The 17174-nt window shown below is 34.4% G+C and overlaps 1 protein-coding gene and 1 non-coding gene across 7 annotated transcripts; one reads left to right on the plus strand and one right to left on the minus strand.

Annotated features, from left to right (window-relative positions):
* Window positions 1-504: 504 nt before the first annotated feature.
* On the plus strand, window positions 505-578 carry TRNAI-AAU (transfer RNA isoleucine (anticodon AAU)). Its single transcript has one exon. It is a non-coding gene; the product is annotated as a tRNA-Ile (tRNA).
* A 2100-nt stretch (window positions 579-2678) lies between these two features.
* LOC107821749 (26S proteasome non-ATPase regulatory subunit 4 homolog) lies at window positions 2679-11019 on the minus strand. 6 transcript variants are annotated; one of them, XM_075241528.1, is made up of 11 exons: window positions 10827-11019; window positions 10603-10716; window positions 9182-9287; window positions 7233-7347; window positions 6940-7149; window positions 6551-6857; window positions 5552-5675; window positions 4304-4407; window positions 4119-4187; window positions 3133-3224; window positions 2679-3029 (listed from the first exon to the last, which is right to left on the minus strand). In XM_075241528.1, the coding sequence occupies exons 1-10, from the start codon at window positions 10836-10838 to the stop codon at window positions 3150-3152; spliced, it is 1236 nt and encodes a 411-aa protein (XP_075097629.1). In that variant the 5' UTR covers window positions 10839-11019; the 3' UTR covers window positions 2679-3029; window positions 3133-3149. The 6 variants fall into 6 exon arrangements, with proteins under 6 accessions (XP_075097629.1, XP_075097628.1, XP_016503687.1 ...); XM_075241527.1 differs by having other exon boundaries at window positions 3118-3224; XM_016648201.2 differs by having other exon boundaries at window positions 3133-3188; window positions 10827-11018.
* Between the last annotated feature and the right edge of the window lie 6155 nt (window positions 11020-17174).

A 17174-nucleotide genomic window follows, 5' to 3' on the forward strand; every position in this document is an offset into this window, starting at 1 on the left:
TTCACTTTAAGTTTTGGTGGCACATTCTTATCATGCAAAGCACCTGGAGCGAGCCTATTTTTCATTCACCCCGCCCCAATACGATGTGTAACATCCCGTAGAATCGTATCGAACTCCCAAAAGTATCAGCATAAGATATATCGTTAACTCTGAAAACCCTCTTAACAACAACATATATGATATATCCATCCATGGAAGTAAACTATTTAAAGCTACAATGCCTCCATGAATTGTACAACTGCAGCATGCTTCGTCTTCAACCTGACTCATACTCAATAGTTAAAAGCTAATAGCAAAATGTTGCAAGTAGTAATCAGAAGACCCAAAAGATGATAACTAGATTGAACTGTTGATGAGCATTACGGAAAGAGAATTTTGTTACCTCGTAATCATCTTTCATGGCTCAAATCTGGGTCTCTTTCTGCTTCTTCCGATCTACGTCAACGTTAAAATCCATTACCTTCGATAATGATAAAATTATAAATCAGTGTACTGAGAACAACTGGCCCATTAGCTCAGTTGGTTAGAGCGTCGTGCTAATAACGCGAAGGTCGCAGGTTCGAGACCTGCATGGGCCACAAAAGGTCATTTTTTTGTGTTTTTCGAATGACTTAACATTTCCATTGAAGTTGCTCGTTAAATGGTTACTCGCGTCTTATTTCAAAATGTTTTCCGAACTATACACTTTGCATGATTTGCACAACATTCCCTCAATTGAAAACGATCTATGCACATTTTAGTGATCATATTAAAATTGCAAAATGTACTGTAGTAATTACTACATCTTTGATTCTCACACTCATATTTAAGTTGTAGAAACATTGCTAATGTAATAAATTTCTTAGAATTACCTGCAATTAGACTAACCTAATCGTGTAAATAATTTGTATACAGTTTAGTGCATAAAAAGTAAGCTTTTAAGTCTCTCACAAAGCGCTCTTCATAAATAACGAGATCAAGTCAACATATTACATTTTATAGGGGAAATTAGGAGGCACAATTGCTATCCCTTGCCTCTTAACAAAAAATTCTCAATCTCATTACTATGTGATGCATTTTCACTCAAGTAGGTGTGGGAGATAAAGGAACTCTGAATTAGTGATAGCATTATCATTATTTTAAAAAAAGAGGTCAGCTTGGCCCTGTGCATATAAACGAGATTTGTTCCTTATTGGTTGTGTAAGGGTCTCTAAAGATAGGCCACTTCACCTGTTGCGGAGCCAATTTTTTGTAAACTCATTTGAACAACTACTTATTCTCGTCTTGTTCTATCCCCCTGGGCTTCTCTCTAAACTAGGTCCATCAAGCCTCTATGCGCTTCTCTCTCTTAATTCAGCCTATCCAGCCACAAGCTTCGCTCCAGACCTACTCCTTCTTAATTAGGAGTAGCATATTCAACTCTAGGCCTAATTCGGCCTGTCGAGCCTAATGTCGTATTCGGTCAACATGTAAACGTAAAAATAGCATGGTATAGCCAGTTTTCGAACTGGTCATTCAAAAATAGCCAGCGTTTACGAAGTCAATAAAAAATAGCCACTATTTTGTTGCAGCAGAGACCGGTCCAGCATAATATACTGGAGTTCCGTGCACCTGTGTATGAACTCCAGCATATTATGCTGGACCGGTATACTTTCCTGACTCCAGTATAATATACTTGAGACTGGAGCACCGGTGCTATATTATACTGGACAATTATACTTGCTGGAACTCCAGTATAATATACTGACATATTTTCCAGGTTTTGAACAGTGTTTCCGCTCAGATTTATCTTTACATGAAAAGTGACTAAATTTCGATTACTTTTGAAACTGGGCTATTTTTGAACGACCAGTTGTAAATCTGGCTATTTTTGAATTTCTCCCCATGTAAACTCAAAAACCGGGTTACACCTAAGGGAGGGTATTAGAGAAATACATTTGTCCCTCTTCCAAATGTGGGTCACTCTACTCATTGCCTTAAAGGTTTGGGTTGGATGCTCGAATTCTTTTACAAAACGAATACACCGTAATTAATGCTAGAGTGAGTCCATTCCATGAGAGGTACATAATTACGCCTTTAGAAGTCAGTGAGATACTCATTCGAGGACTTTCATTAAGCTTGAAGAGCTGGTACTTACTATTGTTATCATGGCATTATTAAATCTTGGTCTCATTCTCACTAGTATGTCTTTTTATATCAAGATTGTAATTCCACATTTTTAATGGGTCTGAATACGTCAGTAGGTAAATATTTGACTGTGCAAAAGTTTATTATCTATGAATGAATATGCATGTTTGAATGCGTATATTTTTCGTGCAAACCAATCATAATTTGCTTATTGTAATGGTGAAATATTTCAATCAATGTACTTGCTACTCGGGATATGGATCCTAATCTCTCCGGACTCCAGAGGAGACTACTCCTCAACTTAAGAATTTGAAAACTTGTTGGAAAAATTGCGAATAGAAATCTGATTGCACTGATGATTGGTAGGTATTATAGTCAAATTAGCGTATATGACATACTGAAAAGGGATCGTCTTTACTAAATCAGGCTCTACTTAAGCATAACTAGTTTATAACCTCTTAAAATTATGACTTTAGTTTACGAATAAGTACCATTTTCCCAGTAACTTTCCCGTCTGATTTTCCTCATATGGTATAGGGAGATACAAGCAAGTTATAAATGTACACTTCTGGTGAATCAACAAAAAGAATGACACCAAAGCTGAGCCAAACACAAAATCATGCAACACATTATCCAATAGGAGCTTCTATTTTTCTCATTTTTTCCTTTAGTTTGGTGGATGACTACGTAGAGCTAATTAGGCACCATCTTTCCTGCATTCCAGGATAGAGAAAACAGTAAACACAGGTAGGACGATGGGCGTTTGCCGTCTTCTCAATAAACTATAATTCAAATTGAGAAGCAAGGCCGAGGGCAACAAAGTATTTAAGTTCTTTTCCACACAAAAAATACTGTAAGCCCCATTTCTAGAATCAATTTCATCAATCTGCATCATATCTTGATTACCATCTGAGCTTCTTGGCCTACAAATAAACATAGTCTCATCAACATGAGCACAATTATGGGGGGGAATTCAAAGCCAATAGTGAAAAGGCTGCTTAGACGTTACACCTGAGGCGTACGTACATCAGTTTTAGGCATCATCACTTTTTGTCCTCTTTCTGTTCCTTGTCCTCATCCTTCTGCTGTGATGAAATAGACATACATGAGATGGAATCCTAATAAAAAAAACTAAAATAATCAATATTGGGGATAGGAGAGTCCACACAAATAGAAAATATGATATTTGGGTCAAAGTTGATCCATACGCCGTGTTATGTCCAATGTCCATATCATTTAAAGTGTGTGTCAATCCAAGAAGCTAAGTGCCTATTGTATTAAGGAACAGGACACAAAGAGAAGGAAAGGCAGCACCTAAATCAGTATAACATGATTCAGATACTGCAAAATTAGAGCTTTCCAATATTTCTATTTCCTTTGCCCAGCTTTTTCCTCTGTTAATTTTGGAAGCTTAAATCTAGGAAGAACACAAACTTCATCTTCCTTTTGTTGCCTTCCACCTCATTGGTCACCTTTCGTTTCTTTAAAAAAGATTTTCCCCCAAGGGCCTTGTACAAAACTTTATCACTTCAAGAATGAGCTCAGCTTTGTCTACAATTATTTCATAGATTTTACTTTGTAAGATATAAAAGTATAAGATCAAAGTATCTACTAAAACAGCAGGTGCACCCTGACTTGAAAGGCGGTTATACATCATCACTTTCAGCCAATTAGTACGCACAATAAAAGACCCTTGAATTTCCTTTTAAACAAACACTAGAAGCTAGTTTTATATGCAAAGCAGTAGGAGTGCCATAGTGCCTAAATGAACTTTCAAGTTATACTACATTTCTAAAATTCAAGAAGCATGGTTGTTTTGATATCTGAAAGAGCTAATATTCAACTTATCCTCACCATTAAACAAAGCAGATAAATTGTTAGAAATGAGAAATCTACAAACAAAATGACCATCTAACATGTTAAAGACACAAAAATTAGAAATAGATATCGCACTACACTAAAAATTTACCAGCCTGCTTTTTAACATAATCTTATCAACCAAATTAACTCACCTCAGACTGGCCTTGCATGGAAGCAAGTAAATCTTTAACTGAAGGATCATTTGGATCAACACCTGGAAGCTGGGAAAGTAAACATACCAAATGAAAATCAAAGGAGATAGAAGTTTGATCCATAACAGATACTTTCTGATGATACTAATGAGAGGGTCATCTTTTACTCGGCATAAAAAACTTACTGAAGCAAGAATTGATGACACGAATGATTGGTCCGCCAACAGTTTAGTCACATCTGTCTGGTCTGAATCATCTTTTGTATTGTCCTGCACTGACAATTGAAGAGCTGCAAGCACAAGAAGCGACAATACATATCAAGAAAGCATAACTACGCACCTTTACATGAATGTCTAAGAAAGCATAACTAAGCACCTTTACACAAATGTCTAACGTAGTACGAAGGAATATGCACAGCTGCAGCTGTTGAGGCATTCAAAAATTTTCATAGGACTAACCAAAGTCATCTAACAGGTAACTAACAGTGTATTATACTACACCTTTTGTCATTTATAGATCATTTTGGGATGATAAGAAGGATGGGAAGTGTGGTTGAGAGGCAGTTATTCAAAAATATTTTACATTTAAAGAATGCCAACTCTCATCTACTACTTTTTTTGAAATGGAGCTCTCATCAGTCATCATCATGTTATTTCAAAGACATTATGCAAACTATTAAAAAATGAAAGGGTAGTTACAGAAACCTCCTTTTTCCATGTGTGCGTGTGGGGGGGGGGGGGGGCATGGAGTTTACATATCTATACTTGCAACAGCCAATAAAACCAGAAAAATCAGAATGTGAAAGAAAAAAGATGATAGTGAACAAGATAGATATACTTCCCATAGACTTCACCTTATTCATAAATAAACAAATAATGAGACTCTCTGTCCCACTATATGTGACACTCTTTGCTTTTTAATTTGTCCCAAAGAATGATACTTTTATATAATTAGAAATAATGTAACTTTAAACTTCCCATTTTACCCCATAATGAGGCAATTTGTAGCCACAAATGTCTATGCCTTGTTTTAACTACAAGTTTGAAAAGTCTTTCTTTCTTAAACTCTTTGCGCAATCAAACATTCTCACATAAATTGGGACAGAGAGACTATTTTTCACGTAGATCCTTCATTCTTCAAAGTTCCAACACATGTTTCCAAAATACATTAGATGCATTAATGGAAAACAATCAATCGTATCAAAGAACAAGCATTGAATCAAGTGTGAGACAGGTAATATTACACAATGTATGTAAAGCAGGTGGTAAAATTTACCAGTACTGAAATCAATTGAAAAGGCAAGTAAAAAGAACTTGAAATAATGTACATGAACTGATGAGGTTAGGTAGACTTGCTAAAATTTTGAAGAATATTTCTATGAGCTAACGATATAAGCCAAACAAAGAACTTGGCCTGCAAATATAGTAACCAACCTAGTGCTAAGTCTTGATCTTCAGAAGCTGCTTCTGACATGTCCGTGTCTCTTGTAGTAATGTTAGAGGAAGAATCATCCATCGACATTGCAAGTGCTTGCTGTAACAGTGCATTCTCATCATCCTGTAAGGGATCAATTTATAGTTCAGGAGTTAATGTCATTATTGAGCAACAAAAGGCCAGGCATTACAAAAAGCTTCAAGCTTGAACTCATTTTCTTGAAGAAAATTTCCATCTCCACAAGTTTCTCTGCTAGGCATGGGAAGATAAAATAAGATGCTGGAAGACATCTTAAGTTGGCTGAAGTATTTAAGTATGCTTAGTGTTACAGTCCCACATTGGTTGAGGGTATTGGATATTGTCTCTTCATATGGCCTTGGGTAACCATCACCTCGTGAGTTAACTTTTGGGGGGAGTTAGGTCCAAGATCCATCTTTATTCACATGGTTTCAGAATAAGACGCAACTTTATCCTTGGTTTACCCAATGTTCGGGCCCCATCTTATATTGTTCGGCCTTCAGATGTCCAATAACAAATACATCCCTCCCCACCCAAAAAAAATGGAAAAGAAAGAAAAAGGAAATGACATAGATAAATGCAACTCTCCGAAATTTGGGCAATCAATAGGCACTAGAACAATGTGGCACTTAACACCTCATGCGTAAGGTTTGGCCTTTCCATCATATTTGGTCACGTATAAAATGTCATACTTGGTCGCGTGTAAGATCCGTAACAGAGACTCAAATCCCCTTACCTAGTCCCAAGCTCCAATAGCCCGAGCAAGCTTGACCGCGATTAATGATTGTCCGCAATGGGCTTATCATTATTTAAACATAAATATGTCATGTTCCCATAATTGGAACCCCCACTCTCCTCCCCAACAATAAAATGGTAAAACAAATAATTAACATTCAAAAGTATACCAGTTTATTATTTTCTTCTCTAATGTTTTTAATTCAAAAGGTCATAGGATTTTTTCAAAATAGTAAGATACCAACCATTAGGTCAACTGCCTTGTTTTCAGTTTCAGATGTTCTGGCACCGACATTTTCAGTCATTGTAATATCCTGAGAAGTTGACTGCATTTCTCCTTTTTCTTGTGCAGATTCTTCTGCAGCTTTCTTTGCTGCTGCTTCTTGCCTAGCCCGTTCCTCCTCCATTGAAACTCGAAGTGCCAGAGCAAGTTCAGGATCCAAATTAGGATCTACACCAAAATCATAGCCAGACCCTCCACCAGCAGCAGCCGCAGCAGCGGCTGCAGCAAATCCACTTCCACCCTCACCATCTCCAGTAAAGATAGGAGTACTGCGAATTTCAGATGAATAACATCATGTATTATGAAAGTTATCTGACATTAAAATAAAAGGTGGTAAAATATCACTAGTACCTTATTAGCACATCAGAAAGAGCAGTAGGTCCAGGAGGAATATGGATGATGCGACTGCTATCATTGTTGTTTACTGCAGCAACTAATGCCTCAAGCTTCTCAGTCTTCCCCTCATCTTCTTCACCAAAACTAATAACATCAAGAGCTACACTATTCTTCTTCAACTTTCTTCCAATCATCTCCAAGACCTTCTTGTCCTGTTTAACAGGACTGAACAAATAGTAAAGGTTAATGTAGAAAGGAAAAAAATCAACAGTTACAGCAGCAAAGACTATACAGGAAATAGCCATCACCTGCCAGCAAAAACAATGATCCTCTGCTGTTGCTTTTTGTTTTGCCGATGCTTCAGAGCCAACTGTGCCACCTGGATTCCAGCAGCCAAATTCAATTCACCACCGATATCTAATCCTGAAAGGGGAAAGAAAAAGGCTGGTCACATAAGAAATTGAAATGAAGTTATTAAAAGGAGTGTATTAGACAATGTGTAGTTAAGGAAACATCTTAAGATGGTAAGGATGTGAGTACCATACATAGACATTATAGTCAAGTATACACCAGCTTTGAGATAATCTTTCTGCAGCGTTCTTCTTCAATTGAATAAAATTAAAGTACTAGGGAGGTGATGGCTGTTCTATCGTGCTTGCAAGTAAATGAATACAGCAGAAATGAGTGTTTAAGAATCGAGAAAAGCCAAATTGAGGATCTTAGTGACTATCTGTGCAGAAGTTCAGACAGAGATCCTCAATTTTATTCCGAATCCTTTAGGCATTGCCTGTCCTTTCAGTTACAAATTTGGTCTCTTACTCATCACCGCTTTTTCGCTCTCCTAATTTGATGTACTAGTATGTTTTTACAGATATGACGTCTGTAGGTTTTTATACTACACCACCTCATTTCTTCCTAAGAAACTCATCCTTATTCACTTTGTTTCTTTTCTCTCATTCGACTGGGATTTTTTTTTTCTTTTTTGATAAGGTAAATTTTATTCATCCGGTACCAAGGTGGTACAAAAAGCATCCCAGAAACAGTCATCAACCCCTACAGCCCTCCTAACAAATCCAAAAATTTTATTCACTCAACTGGGGACTAAAAACCCTCCTCCTCTGTCTATGCCAAATAAAGGACTGAAAATGCTATCAGACAAAGTGTAGGAACAGAACATCTTTTATTACAGTACATTTTATTTTAAAAGGGGGAAATTTTCAGTTTTTTGTTAAACAAGAAATCCTCGAGGGTAGTAGCGCACGGTTCGAAACTCCATGGATAATGGGCCCACTCCTTTGTCCTTCTCCATTTAAATACAAGGCTTTTGTCTATGGCACGATTCGAGCCCACGACGTACGCCTAACCCACACATCACACGCCGCCTAATTTCTTTTGTAAAAAAATAATTTGACTTCAATCTCTTCAACTGTAAAGCAGTAGAACTTACATTTACATAATACTACCTCCATTTCATTTATAAGGCAGTATTTCGTCGGCACAGTGTTAAGAGAAAAGAAAAACTTTTGGCATATATCATAAGTACTCTAGAACCTGTGGTGTTAAATATGCCATGGCATTTTTATGGCTATAAAGTATGCCATTGAAGATACAATTGGAAGCTTAAAGTTAAAAAGTTTTTAAATATAAAAGGTGCCTCTTTATATTTTTGAATAGATTAAAAGGAAAGAGTGATATATTAAATTGAATCACGGGAGTACAATATTACAATGGCATTATGTCTTTAATTTTAGATAGTTATTGTCCTCTCTATGGTAATGCCCATATGTTTGAATTTTAGGAAGCCAGGCAAGTTTTGAGATAATATTTAAAATTTATGAAGGGTATAAGTAGGTTCGTTACAAAATGACCTAGTGATATAGGGGATATTGATAGCCCTCGTATGTAAATCTTCCATTAGAGAAAAAACTGTCCACACAACTGGTAAAAAGGAACAGCTTGGACAGGAAGAAACAAGTGGCTAGGCACACTCAAATGAACACCAACAAATGAGTAATATCGCGAAAATTCCGGAAAAGACTTTGACAAGATCTTATACAAGTGGTACTAGAATAGAAGCGCAACCAGTCAAACCATACTTGTTTTCGGCATCAAAATTTCAAGTTGTTTTAGTAAACCTAGTGTCCATTAAATTTAGCGTCAACACAGAAAGCTGCAAAACCTATAGAAGGTGTTTGTAGTGGCCTCTACCAGTAATGAATTACTACGAAGAAAAGCACAGCCAACTAGGGAAGCTTACCGTGCGTGCAAGCTAACATTTTTCCTAGGTCGCTGGTAGGAGTAACCAATACACGAACTCCTTTGCCAGCCATGGTCAATACTCCAACTGTATTCTCGGGATTAGACTGCAAACCAATTAACACAAATCAAATAATGGAACAGTCAAGAGTACAAACTTGGTGCTTACTAAAAGGTAAATAAGTCGCTGAAATCCATTGACATCGAGTCATCTATTCACGGAGATCCTAAAAGAGTAAAACTCCTAATCAGTACGTGCATAGTACCATTACAGCCACTACTCTTTTGTGATAATTGAACATACTTAGTATAAGTATATATTTTAGAATCACCAGACTATACACATAGCAGTGTTGTCAATAGCTCATATGAGGCTGACTTAAGTCTTGAAGATAGGTGTAACATGCTGACTTTAAGTGCAGGCAATCAAGGATCTGTGGCGGGTGTCTTATCACCCATGAGACTCCCTCTTGAAAATGATGACCCTAAACAATACTCCCTCTTTCCTAATTTATGTGAAGGTATTTTCTTTTTATTTTGTCCCGAAAAGAATGACACATTTCTGATATTAAAAATAATTCAACTTTAAACTTTACATTTTACCCTTGATGAGATGATTTATAGCCACATAAACAGAAGCGCAGCTAGAGCAGTAGGTGCGGACTCGGACGAACTAAGTAGCTTTTGCTTAAACCATGTATTTGTATTAGAATATATTTAATTGCGAACCCAGTAATTAAGATGAGTATGGGCTTAGTGGCAAGTTTATAACGCATAAACTTCAAATCATGGATCCACCTTTGCACACAAATATCAAAGCCTCGTCTTAGACCACAAGTTTCATATATTTTGTATTTCATTCTTAAACTTTGTACTCAATCAAATATCATCACATAAATTGGAATGATGGAAGCAACTATTTCAGTTACGGCTTGTTTGGATGGTTGTTACGTATTGTTTTATAATGTATCGTACTGTATTGTATTGTACTGTATCATTTGATAAATACAATGTTTGGATAGATTGTGTCGTTTGCCATCGTTTCATGATATCACACACCAGCAATATGAAGAATAAACTTGCAATATTATAAAGAAAAATTATGATACAGGGTAAAATTATTATATAAAAAGGTAGGGTAAATGATAAAATAAAATTATTTAATAATATAATAATGAAGGGTGAGATTGAGAGAAAAAGACTAGGCAACGACGCGACCACACCAAATCGGTCGTTACAATTTAACGATACGATACAATACAATGGGTAACAACCATCCAAACAAGATGTTAGTAATACTTGTATTAGATCATTTCCTTATAATTGTTATTTGATTTCTAATAATTATTTTTGAATTACATACATATTTTTTAATATTTTCTAAATTTTTACCTTTCTTCATTAAACCCTGCGCTATATTACCTGGGTTTTGGAACCACAAAATAAGCTAACTGCGTCAGTTTGAGCTTCGAATCGATTGCGCGGATAATCTCCATTCCGCATCCACTCAGAATTGTCGATACAGATCATTGTTGCCTGACACAAATAATTACAATAAAAAACCGGAAGAAACCCTAATTGCAACAAACAATTTACAGATTAGAACTGAATATTGACAAAAAATATAAAAAAGCTAAGACACTAACCTCGAGAACCATTGTTAACCGATCGAAAGATTAATGTGCAGAATGGGTTTGCTAAGGGTGAAAGGAATTCAAGTTTACTTGGTGGACAAGTGATTTCTATCTGCTACTGCTACTATAATAAGGACTGAAAGTACCTCAAAACGGAATATTTTTGTTGTAGAGCATGTAATTGAATCGGGTTATTACGTTTTTCACGGTAAATAACAATTTAAACATTAGTGTAAACTACTATTAATAGCCACGATGTGGGATAATATTATGATACTGCTAAATTCTATAAATTAAAAAAATAAAATTATATGAATAACTATTGATATAATATTAAATATTATTACTTCATATATAGCCGGTGATATAAACAAATAAAAATATAATATGATTCAAAAAAAATACTTCTTCCCTTTCAATTTACATAAATATTAGTCTGTTCTAAAAGAATGACACATTTCTGTATTTGGAAATAATTTAACTTCAAATTTTTTATTTTACCCATTTTACATATAATGAGAAGTTCTTACACCCATAAAAATATCATGGTCCCATAAAACTATTAGGATAAGTTTTAAAATTTTCTTTTTCGTTCTTAAATTTCGGGTCAAGTCAAATTATCTCATTCATATTAAAACTGAGTGAAATCATACTATATAGAGTAATAATAAATAAAAATATATATAGTAATATCTTAATTTAAATTATAAAAATATATTATATTATTATCTCAACATAATAAATTCTCACATCAACATCAACTTCTACCAACCTAAAATTACATGGTGACAAATTAATATATACATACATGATAATTTATTACAACCAATATATTCTAACTTTTGGGAGTTACCACCTTATAAAACAGTTGGATCGTAATTTGCTCAATAATTTTGCTAGTTACCTCTATTTTAACCACACAATTAAAGTCACATTGTTTTCAAAAATTTAAATGATACCTTTGGGCGAATAGTTAAGATTAATATATTATAATTAAATAAATGTTAACCTACTTTAAATATTTTTCTTCCATGATGCACATGTACTAAAAGAAGATGAGTTCTTACATGTAATTCTTAATTAAATGAATCTTACCTTATGATTTTATGATTCACTTTATTTTGTGTAAATAGCAATCCCAAATAGTGCAATTATATTCATCTATGTGTTTACCCTATCCAAATTTATTTCATTCTAATTGACACACACACAATTTGAGAGAACATAAATATCAACAACGCACTAAAAAGTCATTATCCATGCCTGTCACGACCCAAATTTCCCCCATCGGGAGTCGTAATGGCGCCTACTAGTGAAAGCTAGGCAAGCCAACCAACTGAACTATTTACCTTGTTTCCGTTATTTTTTTCCGATAATAGTTAAGAGCCAGCAATTAAATAACAACAGTACTGGATAAGCGGAAGGTTGCATTGTAAAGTTTTAATAATACTGCTAATATCAATCCATAACAAATCTACCCAAGACTGGTGTCACAACTTCACAGACTATCTAGAAGTACTACCAATAAAGCTCTGAAAGAAATAAATACAACATTGTCTCTGGAAATACATGAAGAAAACAGGAATAGCAGATAGAAGGAGACGCAAAGGCCTGCGGACGCCTGCAGGACTACCTCGGGTCGCCTGATGAACAGGAAACAACAATCCCACTGCGGTCCGAAGTCTACAGCATTGGGATCTGCACAAAAAAGTGCAGAGTGTAGTATCAGCACAACCGACCCCATGTGCTGGTAAGTGTCTAGCCTAACCTCGGCGAAGTAGTGACGAGGCTAGGACCAGACTACCAAATCAACCTGTGCAATATTGCATACAAAAATAATAGGGAGCAGGGAACAAAGATGACAACAATAAACAACCAGTGATATAAAAAGCAGGCAACAAGAACATCATAATTGTTTCTCAATAAATAATAAATACAAGTGCAATCAATTAATGAAGTCCTTCAAATATAAATCTTTCGCCTATAAATCCTTCAAGTAATAATCTCTAAGATAATATGCTTTTCAATAAATATATTTCGAATATATTTCCTTCAAATAAATATCTTTCAAATAAGCATCTTTTGAATATAATTCTTTCAAGTAAAGGTCACATTATGACGCCTCATTTCATAATCTTAAATAATATAGGTCTCAGCCCACTTTCATATTTTCACGGCATCTCGTGCCCATATTTCTATCACAACTGCATAGGCAACTCCCGTGCCATTAAATAAAATCATCATATTTTTTCCCGGCACCTGGTGCCCACATGTTTCCCTCTCACATTGCGCAACAACGTTCTCATGTTACTCAGTTCATAGGGTCCATAACCCAATACAATTAAGAATGTTCAAGGTGACTCATTTACTTAATATAAAGTAGAGTACAACTTCTAACCCATTTAGGAAATCAACAAGAAAAGATATGAAGTTATTTTTTTGAAATCATTTAAATAGAGAAAGTACCATTTTCAATTAAGGTACAACATCAAATGAAATATTACCTTTAACAAGGAATTTAATAAATTAACTTAGTGGAAATTCCGTTTTTAAGTAAAAATACGACCTCAGACATTCTAAGGAGATTTAATTGAGAAGCCAATTGAATTAGAGTTATAACAATTGTTGAAAAATTAAGTATTGAAAGCTTTATATAAATACGGCGAGGTATTGAAAACAATACGAGTTTCAACACAAAGGATCACAACAGTAAAAATATTCTGAACCATTAAAAACACTTGAATTGATAACAACAAATAAACACAGCAGCAGAAAGTGCACGACATCACCCTTCGTGCTTTTACTCTCGTGCTCACCATAAGAATCAATATTCCCTTTTATTCTTTCTTGTTGCGGCGTGCAACCCGACCCCAATCATATATTACTGTTGCGGCGTGCAACCCGATCCCAATCATATTTTACTGTTGCAGCGTGCAACCCGATCCAAAACATATTATATTGTTGCGGCGTGCAACCCGATCCAAATCATATAATGATGTTGCGGCGTGCAACCCGATCCATATAATATTGTTGCAGCATGCAACCCGATCCATATAATATTGTTGCGGCGTGCAACCCGATTCATATAATATTATTGTGGCGTATAACCCGATCTATATAATATTATTGCGGTATGCAACCTGATCCAAATCACATACAAATCAACACCAATCACGAAAGAATCCCGACAAGGGAAACAATATCATAAGCAGTCAAACCCCGGCAAGGGAGGGAAACAATATCAAAACAATAACATCCCGGCAGGGAAGACAATATCATGATTCTCTCTTTCCTTTCTTCTTTCACGTTTACTCCACAACCTCAATTCACAACTTGAGCCAATGCTCTATAATGTTCAACAATTCTATTGTTGACTAGAGCCAATGCTTTACAATGTTCAACAATTCAATTCTCAACTTGAGCCAATGCTTTATCATGTTCAATTAACAATAATACTCCCACAAGTCATATTCCTCAATAGAAATTATCATATAGAGCATATACAATACGAAACGAAGTCACATTAATCAAAGTATAAGACTCACGGGCATGCTTGACACCAACGTATAGATACTCGTCACCATGCCTATACGTCGTACTCAACAAATAATACATAACAAATAGGATACAACTCCTAATCCCTCAAGCTAAGGTTAGACCAACACTTACCTCGCTTTGCAACCAATTCAAAATTCTAACAAGCCTTTGCCTCGCGAATTCGTGCCCAAAATTCTCAAATCCAAGTCGAAATCGTGAAAAACCCCTTTGGAATCGCCCAAATCCATGCTTGAATGACCAAAAATGGAGGAAATCTCGGACCCCTTCAGTTTTTACACTGCCTAGGGGTATTTTAGGGATTTTATGTTCTCCACCGCGCTCCTGCCGCATTCCGCCGCGCTCACAGGCAGAAAACTCTTGAATTGCCGTGGTTTCAGCGCGGCCGCACGCCTGAGCGCGCTTATAACACATGTCCGGTAAAATGGTCATAACTTTCTGTATACACCTTCAAATGACAAACAGTTTGATGTTCCGAAAACTAGAGTCAGAGTGCTTTAATTTAATAGGTTGTGCATCACACAACTCATTATATATATGCAGATATGCTCGTCCAAAGTGAGGTCTTGCGTGTACTCATTTGCAACTTTAGTATATTGTGTAATTTTCCAACTTGTCTTAGACTTAGAACTTTCCTTAGACCCCATATATCTTATAGTACGCCTTGTACACTTGCTATCACATCCAATTGGTATTCATAATGGTAATAGACCTCTTCCACATATAAAATAATATAATTAGAACACGTCAACTTTCTTATTTCGCCAAAATGCATCGAATTGTCCTGTGGACTTCCAAATCCAAATTCGAATACACATCTAAGTCCGAAATCATCATACGAAGCTATTGACATCATTAAAATTCTAATTTGGGGTCTTTTGCTCAAAAGTCAACTCTTCGGTCAACTCTTTCCATTTGCTTCAAAAATAAGATTTTGATTTTCTTTAAATTTTAACTCTGAATCTTACGAAAAACCAAACTTGACCATACATGCGGGTCATAATGCGTATTACGAAGCTTCTCGAGGTCTTAAGCCGTTGAACGAGATGTTAATTCTTGAAACGACAAGTCGGGTCGTTACAATACCTGAGCCATTAGAGAAGAATCTATACTTTCTTATTATATATTTTAGCATAGCAACTGCTAGCACTAATAGAAAAATAAAAAAATAAAAAATGTATGTATTGCTTCCAAACAATTGAGATATAAAATAAATTATAAAATATTAGATAATTAATTTTACCTTAAGGCAACACAATTGACATTTGTTTAGTCAATGTCTAAGTCGATTCATAGTTAAACATTATCCCTAAGGTAATTACGAAAGTTAAATTTTGATCCAACAACTCGGTAATTATGATTATGGGTTCGAACCTAGATTTTTTAGTCTTATTTCTAGTAACAAACACGTTTTTATTTTTTCTGTTATTTTGTTGTGAACTCAAATTTCAAAAAACTCTTTCTCATTATTTAGAACAATTCGCCTCGCTCATTGAGCCCCCCATTTGAATTGGAACATTTATGTGTTGATTAACTTTCCTAATTAATTAATCAATCAATTCAAATTTAACTTTCTTTGCATTCAGATTCAAAAGAATCTTATTTACTATCTGTCTATTTAAATTTAAATAAATATGCTGTCTTTCAATTTAAATTAAATACTATAACAAATATTGTCATAATTTGCCAAGTGGCTTTATATTAGCTTGCCACTTGGCTTAACCTTAATGCACACTTGCTATATTGCCATGTGACTTTTTATTAGCTTATTGTGTTACTTAATATCCTTACTCATTGCTCTACTTTTAGTATAATACAATGAATAATTGCCCTAAAATTTAATTTAACTTTATTCTTTTGTTCCGTAGCTCCAATTATTTTGTTTAAACTTATCAATAATATTATTTTTCCTATTTAATTATTTTATTAAACAAATTTAAAGTGTAGACCCCTTCACATTACTTTTATTCTCCTCTATATACATTATTTTCTATCAGATATATTTTAATTATTTTTCACATTTCGTGTTGTATCTATAATATAAACATTATCGTATTATTTTTCTAATTCTTTTGAAAATATGCCAAAGTTTAAATGAAGAAGTTCTTTTATTATTTTACATAAATCTACACTTTTAGTAATTATTATTTAGTATTATGTGCAATAAGCAATTAATTTTTCCTTTTGTTTTCGTATAGAGTTTTGACTTTAATTTTTTATAACTTAACTATATGACAATTTTAATTACATCTTTGCATTGTTAATTTGTTGATTGGCATTATTTCATTGTATATGTTTTAAATTTTAGGTTTATAAATTATGTTTTCAATTGTGTGATATTATCCATATTAGATGTTTTTTCTCGTAATAATTCAAAAGGTTTTCTTATATCAAATTTAAATGTCTAATCCTTTTATATATCTACAATTATATTATTTGTTTTAAAAAAAAATTCTCTATTTTTTTTCCTTTGTCTATTGTTACTGTATTACCCATTACTTAATATGGTTACATTATTACTTAACTTTTTATTACCTTATCACCTACTTTATATCCATATTTGCTACTTCTATTATAATATACTATAATAAATATGATTTTTCTTTCTCTTAAAATAATCTTTTTATTTATTTTTAATCTTTCACTATATAATATTTGAATTTATCAATAATATTTTTGAGTATTAATTATTTGTTTTCTTTATTTATCATTTAACTAATTCAAAGTATAAATTCTCTCACACTATCTTTATCCCCATCTTTCTAAATTATTTCCCTTAGTAAGTATGATATTTTATTTAAGTTT

This window comes from Nicotiana tabacum, chromosome 21, assembly GCF_000715075.1.
Source record: "Nicotiana tabacum cultivar K326 chromosome 21, ASM71507v2, whole genome shotgun sequence".
NCBI lineage: Eukaryota > Viridiplantae > Streptophyta > Magnoliopsida > Solanales > Solanaceae > Nicotiana > Nicotiana tabacum.